This window comes from Taeniopygia guttata, chromosome 1 (assembly GCF_048771995.1).
Source record: "Taeniopygia guttata chromosome 1, bTaeGut7.mat, whole genome shotgun sequence".
Lineage (NCBI taxonomy): Eukaryota > Metazoa > Chordata > Aves > Passeriformes > Estrildidae > Taeniopygia > Taeniopygia guttata.
The window spans coordinates 40,967,517-40,976,819 of NC_133024.1; the positions used below are offsets into that span (position 1 = coordinate 40,967,517).

At 40.4% G+C, this 9,303-nt stretch overlaps 1 protein-coding gene across 1 annotated transcript; it reads right to left on the reverse strand.

Moving 5' to 3' along the window:
• Nucleotides 1-1,734: 1,734 nt before the first annotated feature.
• LOC100221422 (stromelysin-1-like) lies at nucleotides 1,735-8,826 on the reverse strand. Its single transcript, XM_041720066.2, has 10 exons — nucleotides 8,686-8,826; nucleotides 7,682-7,923; nucleotides 7,444-7,592; nucleotides 6,998-7,123; nucleotides 6,309-6,470; nucleotides 6,030-6,186; nucleotides 5,105-5,238; nucleotides 4,509-4,668; nucleotides 3,192-3,292; nucleotides 1,735-2,130 (listed from the first exon to the last, which is right to left on the reverse strand). The coding sequence occupies exons 1-10, from the start codon at nucleotides 8,791-8,793 to the stop codon at nucleotides 2,030-2,032; spliced, it is 1,440 nt and encodes a 479-aa protein (XP_041576000.2). The 5' UTR covers nucleotides 8,794-8,826; the 3' UTR covers nucleotides 1,735-2,029.
• Nucleotides 8,827-9,303: the final 477 nt, after the last annotated feature.

The following is a 9,303-nucleotide window of genomic DNA, read 5'->3' on the forward strand; positions in this document are numbered from 1 at the left end:
GAGATAATGGGCACAAACTGAAACATGGGAGGGTCCCTCTCAACATCAGCAAACACTTATTTTACGGTGAGAGTGAGAGAATGAGAGAATGTCGTCACAGGTTGCCCAGTGAGGTGGTGGAGTCTCTCCTTTGTGCAAAAGCAGTATCCCCAAAAGCCATCTAGAGACTCAGTAGCCCACACTAGGTGGGCTTGAGCAGAGAGGGTTGAACATGATAAAATCCAGAGGCCCAACTAACCTCGGTCATTCAGTGATTCTGTGATTCATAGAAAAGCAGAATCAAATAGAATAACTTTTTTTTTCAGTTTTTCACCTTTTTGGAGGGATGTTGTTTTATGAGGAAGGGACACTGGGTGTTGGAAGAGATATTTTTACATGCCTGAAAGAGAGGATATCTTCTCTAGTACCTTAGATCTTGCTAGCTGTCCATGTGAATAACTGTGGACCTCAAGCAATGTCTGGCTTCAGCATCAGGTAGATTATGTTAGTATTTTTGAGCTGGCAGCTGGTTCATGTCTGTCCCCTGGGCCCAGAGAGCCATGAGACTGGCCACAGAGACCATGACAGACAGAAACCATGGAGCGCTTGGACAAATACGAACAGGAGTCGTGGTCCCACCTCATTTCTCACCTCCCTCTGATGGGAACGTCTCTCCCACGGTGAAGCACCGATATGGAAATACCAACACAGTGTGGAGGCCCTCAGGAGCTGCTCTGAGACACACAGCCCTCCCAGGAGAGCAGCTGGCCTTGCACCTCCCGTATCCCCAGGAACATTCATGCCCTGTAGATTGCAGCCATGCTCCAGCTGCTGGCGTTCAGCTCTCTTAAGCTCTGTAGCAGCCAGTCCAGCTTGAACCTCACCCAAACTCACACAGAAAGATCTCATCCATACATAAGGCATGATTTACTGAGAAGACAGGACCAAACATGCAGGGCATGGCCAAAGAAGCAGCTGACTACAGTCCGTTTGCACACAACCAATCCCTCTTATCTCCCTATTTTCTCTTTCCTCCCAAATCAATCTTGATCCTCTCATTTCCTTGCCTTTGTTCTTTCTAGTAACCAACTTACAATACATTTTGAGCATTTCCATAGTCCCCTTTGGACATGACGAAATCAACTGTATGAAATGTGCAAACACTCTTACCCAGGATATTGATCCCTATCCCCCTCAACCCCTAAGATGAGGTGATGGGAACCTTCTCACTGACACATGATGGGTGTCCCCCAGCCAGTGGGCACTTCCCAGGGAAAACTGGAGAGAACAGAGGCAGGTCAGTGGTGTCTAGGTTTTCCCTATATGCCAGTGTGCCCCTCTGCTCCTATGTCTGTGGAAATGAGCCTTTGCTCACAGAATGGGTAAGGCTGTAGGGTCATCTGCTCCAACCTCCCTGAGAGCACACTCTGCAGGAAATTGCATATATCAATGAATAGTTTAGGGTAGAATTCATCACACTTAAATTAAGCCTTTTATAATTATTTGTCCAACATAAACTGCCTCTCCAGTCATTGTAAGAAAAGAACTTCTACCTCTCAATGCCCCTCAGGTTGGGAGGGATTGCTCTCTGCAACTCCTATATGTCTCACTGTAATTATGAGCACTAACTAAGTCTTCTTGCTTAGCTTTGAAATATCTAAAACAGGTTGAAAGTAATCCTAGCTTTAGGAAGAGAGATGCTCTTCCTCATGAACTCCTGGCTCCAGGCAGGGCTCTGCGTAGGGTGGTGTATGGCAAGAAGAGTGAAAAGAAGACGACAGAAATAATAATCACAATCACAATTTTGTATCAAAAGTAGACACTGTTTTTTTGTTTGGTAAGCTAGCCAGTCTCATGTTAACTACATATGTATGTGCACATCAATATGTTAAATGCTGTTCTGTTATTTAAAGAAACACAGGTTATGCAGGGACTGATATCTTCTGACTGGTGCTGAAGTACCTTTACAATATATGTAGTTATAAAAGAAAAAGCTTTTCTAGCACAAGAACAGTACATTCTTTCCAACACCATTACAGATTTCATTTTATCAGCATGGAAACCAAAAGTTTGTCTTTAGGAAGCGTGTAACTCTCTTCTTATTAAGGTCAAACTCAAATTGCTTTCTTCCACTGAAGAAATAAAGGAAGTCTAGAAAAAAAAACCCAAACAATAAAAACCCAAACCCAGATGAATTATGATATTACAGATATAAAGGTTAGTACACTTTAACAACATCCTCAAAGAGCTCAAAGCAACCTTTGGATACAATTATGGTGCCAACAGCATCTACTCCCAGGTGTAACCTCTGCAACACTTGGCCCAGCAGCATGGAGACACACTCCACAGCAAACCAGCCATGCACGTGCTGCATCATGTACTTGATGAGCCCCACAGGGTCACTCTGCAAAGGATGTATTCTGTGCATTTCTTTAGTTTAAAATATCTGCTCTTACACTCCAGCTGTGCTGCACCCCCTCAGCAGGGTGCATTTCTAGCCACCTGTGGGTAGGTATTACACAGACCAGAGTGTGGCACAGAGCACAGCAAGGTGTGAGCACGATGTTTGATGGGTGCTGCCAGATACCATGCAGGGAAGGAGAGGTCCAGCCTGGGCTAGTCATGTCCACACTGCTCTCTTGGGAGTGAGGTGTCTCAGCACTGTGTGTGAGATTCATTGAGGATGAAGAAGTAAGATTTGCTATGAAACAATTAACTTGCAAGGCTTTGGATGAGCAGCAGATGAGGAGCAAGGAGGCAAATGGGAAGTTGCGACATGTGGCAGTGTGAATGTATCCTCAGGTCTAGTTCAGCATTTTCATGTCTAAGTAACGCTCACCCTCCTGCAGGAGAAGCTGGTGCTGATTGTTTTATGTCAGAGGGACAGGCTGTGAGTGGTACACCTATGTTACTGAGATGTCACTGTATGGAGTGTTGAACTTCATAGAGTGATGTGCACATCAGCATGAATACAGACACATCTCTCCCTTGGAGCTGGTCTTTCCAGATGCGCAGCTGTCACCAAAGGTGTACCATCACCATTTTTCAAGGGGGTAAAGTGAAGCATGGGAGTGTTATGTGACTGCTTCAGGGTCTTGTTGGTCATCCTGTGAGTTCTGAGCAGCATGTAGAAGTACCTGTCTCTGCCCAAGCACTCTCCGCCCTATCACATTGAGCATTTCTTATAGATTTTAGCAAGAATAGTTACTCACTTTCATGTTGAAAAACAGCATCTATCTTCCCATTAATTCCTGGAAAGGCATCTCTTATCAGTAATGACTTCCTATCCATAAACTGACTTCTTTCATCATAACTGAGAGAAATGATAAACAAACAGGAGTCAGTGAAATTTTCAAACAACTCATGATTAATTCCTCTCAGCTCATTATCTTCTACCTATCAATAGCTAACCAAGTTCCTTGAAGATTTTCAGTGCCATTTGGTAGTGTAGAAAGAGACACAATTGGCCATAAATTTGTTACTACTTTATTAGCTGCAATGGATGAATTGGTTCTCTTTACTCCACCTAAGGATACCTAATATGGCAACCATCACCATGAATCTGTTTTTTATTTTTCTAAGAGGCCATGCCTAAAGGCGTGATAGATAATATATTATCAAAAGATTTCTTTCACATTATATTTCTGTAAGAAAGGTTTATCAGGAAAAATCTGGGCTTTTTATGAAGTTAGAAGGTATTTTAAGTCAATTTACTTAAGTTATTTACAGCAAGCTATTACATTTTCAGTGAAGTGTGGTCCATCTATCAGTGCTGGAATAAGAAGGCTTGTGAAAGCTTTTCCCTTCTATAATTCCCTTAACAGGAGACTTAATGATCAAACTCTTAATCATTCAAGTTACGAGAGCTTGACCTAAAATGGGGAAGTCTGATATTCTGCTTAAAGTACAGATATGTGGTTCAATAATTCTCTAGAGTGATCTTTGTATATACGATTATTTGGACATTGTGGTGGAAGGTAAGAGAAGCTTTGTTGTTCACCTAAAATAATTCAGGTTATTTACTGCTTCCATTATAGGAGCACCTTCTTTGGCTGTATGTCCTGTAAGACAAACTTGAGCAGTAGGGATGGGATTGAAAAGAAAAGAATAATAGCCATGCACAGCACATAATTCTTTGCAGTACATGAAATTTATCAGCAACTTTATGAAACTATCTGTTAGTTACTGGAAAGTGGGTGACATTCTCCTTTGTACTCCACAGAAACATATTTGATATGTGAATAGTGAACTTCTGCCTGATTTCCTGAGATGACTTGTGGAACTGTACAATGACATTTTAACCAAGACAGCTAAATGAAAACAAACAAACAAATAAACAAACTGTTAAATTAACTAAAAAGAAAACTAAAAGCACTGCTCCACCTCCTTTAAAATATTTTTCTAGAGCCAGTTGCGACACTGAAAGAGATCACCAAAAGTATCTGACTAATGCATCCTAAATCACGACAGGATATTGATCATGTGATTATGTTTGCTTCCATTTAGAAAAGTACCACAGGAAATATTACCTCCAAAATTTGTCTTCTATGAAGTAATATGTTGTTCCCTCATTTCCATTATGAAAAGCAGCATCAATTTTTGAAACGTCCTTTGAAAAGCCCAGGGTGTAGAGGTTTTGGGGGTATCCAGGAAGTATGGTATCTCCTCTCACAACCCAGAATTCATTCCCTATTAACAAAAGTTGATAACAACATGTTGTGAGAATCTTCTTCTGAAAATGACACAAACTTTTTTGTGAAAGCTGATGGTTACTTGAAACTGAAAATAGTTCTAGAGACAAAGAAAAAAATGCAATAGTTCTCCACATTACGTTTTTTGAAAACTTTCAGTCTTTCTTCATATTAATGCTTTTTTCCCAGAAGAAAAATAATGAAATTTATTTTGGCAGGGAAAATTTTCAATGTGGATATTAAAAAATAAGATATGTGTTCTTTTACATGGACAATAATTTTGTTATTTCTGTGACTGAAACACACCAATTTATTGGACTAAATCCAAGATTGCAGAATCCTACAGAAAGAACTTAAGTGGTTTTGAAGCCAGATGCAAACTCTCTAGGCTACTGGGGAAGACAACCTGGGAAAATAAAAAGACAACATTTTACCTTTAAAAATGACCATTTCATCTTTTTCAGCAATTTCATATGCAGCATCAACACCAGGTGGCAGCCGTGGCCAGAATGAAGATATCAATTCAAAATCAGCTGTTCTGACTGCTGGATGTTTGCGCCAAATATGCCTTGTGTAAGTATAGAACAGGTTTTAAATAAAATTGGATGTTCACACTCACTAATGCATGAAACCGCATGATGAAATCAGGGCAATTTTTACCTGATCAAACCTAGCTATGTGCCCGAGTTAGGCACACTACATTCCCTGTAAAGTTAATGTAAAGACAGTTATTTCCATGGTGGGATTGCTCTCTTCTTAATGTAGACATCTGAAATAGGTCAGATGAACTGTTTTGTCAAAACATTTATTTCCCCTTATGCAGAAGTGGAGCTTAGAAAGACCTGTTTCACAAGGCTGATACGTGGTAAGAATTTGGTAACAAAAGCCCAATTTTCTTTTCCTTTCCTTTTATTCATATACTAAATCCTCACTACAGGGGCTCTTCAAGCAGGTGTTTTGTCAGGGCTGGTAAGCCCTCAGCTCCCTCAAAGCAAGGATAGCAAAGAGGCTCTGAAGTGTCCCAGACTTGGTGATGTGTTTTGTCAAAGCTGAACTCTCCCAAATGCTGAACACTTGATACTTACTTAGAGCCTGAAGTGAAAACAGCACATGTTTGCAGAGGAGCCATTTTCTCCCTCTTTATTTACAGCATCCCCTGTTCCAAAGGTCATCCCCCTCATACTTCTCTCTCTTCATTTCTCCACCACCCTCTTTGTTTTTGTTTTCCATCTCTTTTTCTGATTCCTTGTCTTGTCTTCCTGTCTAAAATGGCTGGTATTCTAATTAAAGTTATTCTGTGCTGTGGGGCATAATTTAAAAAGTGACACTCAGGTATTTTACTTTCAGAAGCTGACTTACTTGTCTTTAAAGAACATTATTTCTCCACGGAAACTGGTGACAGCATCAAATGTCAAATTGGAGCTGCAGCTATTTGGCAATGCAGGATCTTTTGACTCAGCTGGGTCTTTTATCCCAGTAGATTCCATTTGATCGTTGTTTGTGTTGGGAGATGATCCTAAAAGAAGCAGTTTATGGAAGAAATTATAGTGTCAACTCATTGAGGTATGTCCAGTACACAAAAATGCCACTGGAGTCATTGAAATTACAAGCAGAAGTTGATGAAAAATTTTGAATTACCATAGAGGTACTGTATGCCAGTAATATCATCCTGATGAAGAAGGAGTACTGATGGGTCAAATTTCCTGTAAACTGGATACATCAGAGCATTGGGGTCTTTGGAATGGGAAAGTCCCAGTGAATGGCCAAACTCATGGGCAGCAACATAAAACAGGTTCGTGCCTGAAAACATCAAACAAAACACATAACAGGAGAGCTGTGTTTTTGTATTTGTCCTGAATAACATGAAGGGCATAAGGTAGGGCAGAAACTTTCAAAACTCCTTGCCCAAGCCAATGAGCTTCTTGTGGGAAATTTGGTTGGAGATGGAATTCTGGTCAGCAGTAAAAATAATGGAATCATTATAGGGGAGTACAAGGAAAGAGTGTGTAGATCCTGCAGAATTCAGTGTAGAAGAAGGATCCTGGGTCAGTGCAAGTGAGGCAACTGTGCAGGAAGAGGTTTGAGGAGTGGGAAGAAGTGGGCCACCCTTACAAATAAAGCTCCCCCCAGTGCATGGTAGAAGCTGAGCTGTGGCCTTAACTTCTTAAAACAGAGATTCAGAGGCTTTTTATAGCTATGCAAACCATGTGCTTCTTCAAATCAGTGGCAATTTAAACACTTCTTAAGAAAGAGTGGAGACAGATGCTGCGCCCTTGATTCCATGTGCAACTTGCTTCAGGAAGGGCTTGGAGAACTTAATTACCTACCCTCTGTGCTTTTGGTCCATGTTTCGTCCTCATCAAAGTGAGCATCTCCACCAAAGTCCTTGCCAGGTGCATAGGCATGGGCCAGGGAGCCTCCTGGGCCATCAAAAGGGATGAAGTCATCGTGACCTGAGGAGCAAACCCCAAACACTGCTGACTGGGGGTTCATGCACACATTGAGCAGCACACAGCAAGTATAGATGCAGTGAACTACTGGCAGCTCCCTAAAATTTCTTTCTCTTCCTCTTCATCTGTCTCTATGCCCTCCCCCAAAGCCTGTCAAGAGCTGTAACCATAGCACCTTGAGCAAGGGCTGTATTTTTCTGTCTGCTTGTTCAACTGGACATTGATCTCCACATGTGCTATGTGCGGGAGAAATCATTTCAGGTCAACTGCTCCCTGTAGGCAGTAACTTGGCAATAACTCCTAATGGTTACATAGAGATCTACCTCTGGCTGCAAAGGAGATCATTATGTCTGCATCTCCTCTGTCCTTCTTGATGAATCTCAGCGGGGTCACTCTGCTCCAGACATGTAACGCTTTCTCGATCGCTGTGTTGACATCTGCTGGACGCAGGTCTGGTGTGTAGTTTACTATCCTTTGAAATACAGGAGAGAACAAGTTGTGCTGTTGCCACTCACCCTGTACTTCACACTGTCCTGACATGAAGAATTCCATTGTGATTACCTGTATGTCAGGACATGTTTTGTCCATTTTGGCTCTCCTGCAAAGGTGGAGAACCCAGCTACGTCAGGGACTCCGCAGCGGTGTTTCTGTACCAAGTCCAAAGTGCCAGAATCTAGTTTCCCTGTCACCTCCAGTCCAAAGAATTCCTGCATTTCTTTCAGTTTTTGGGTCATTGCATTATTACTTTTCCAAACAAAAGGTTCTCCATCTTTCTTAAAGCCATAGTAATTTTCCAGGTACTTCTAATGAAAAAAAACCCAAACAAACCCAAAGCTTAGAACAATCAATGATGTTTGCTTTTGAAGCTTATAAGACACTAAATTAACACCAGTCAGTCATGTATTCTTTGCTACTTATCTTTCTGTTCCATGGCAGCATGGATAATAGTTTGTTAAAGCCTGCATGAATATTTTTCTCTTAATAGTAGTTTTTTCCATTGTATTATCATTATAAACATTTTGTAGTTATCAAAATACATTTAAAATTAGCATTTGTTTAATATATTATTTTCTGATAATGTGCCCTTCACTTACCACCCCCCCCCCCCCCCCAAGGTTACCTGGAATCCTTTAAAGGAAGCAATTTGAAATACTTAACTGAATATAAAATTTCAGTAGTTGTATCCTGTTTCCCCACATTTTAGACAGTATTAGTTCAGGAAAATATACTAAATTTACCTCATGAGGAGATATGTTTCATAGTATCACAAGTCATATAAATAACCACATTTTCACCTGAACTACAAACCAACCCTAGATTAACACAGAAATTTAATTATTTGTAAAATTAACACAGAGTGAATGCATAATCAAATTTAATTGGTCTCTAAAAAAAAGTAAAATAAGATGTTGCTAAAGTAGTCTTTTTCACCACACACCTATTTTGAGAAATATCCAATCAGTTATTTATTCTACTTGTTCTTTGGCTGCACGATACCAGTTACACAGACTGTTGTGTATCCTCAACAGTACCTAAACATCTCCCCAGAGCTCTGCCATCCTCACCTGGATAAGCTGCATGCCTTCTTCCTTTGTCTGCCTTCTATTTGCAGGAAAAGCACAAGAAAGTGCTGCACATGATAACAGGAGAAATGGGAGATTTCCCACTTTCATTTCCACTAGCCTTTATAGAAGTCTTTTTTGTAGTCTGCCACACACCTGGTTCACCTTTATATAGTGTTTTTTTCCTTTATAAAGCTTTCCAACCCCTGACTCATTGATTCTCACAATGTCTAGTTAGCAACAGAACATGCAAAACAACAGTTTTACCATAAAACAGATCAGTGATGTTTTCATCCGGTTCCACCCTTGTGCAGGTTTTGCAACATGGAAATATGATTAATGAGAAAATAATAGACCTGTAAATATTTTTAATGAGCTTATTAACTTTTTAATTGTTAAAATGTGGTCTTACTCTCCAAAACTTAAAGCATATCTCTTTAATGCTTTCCATTCAAAGATGATATTGATTTCAGAAAGGTTGTTGAAGTGCCTAGAGGGATAAATATTCACAGAATTTTACAGGACTGTAGACTACAAACCAAAATTAGTTTTCTACCTTTTTTTTTTTGAGTGGGGGGTTATTTTAGTGCCACCATCATTCCTTTTGGTAGAGTCCAGTCA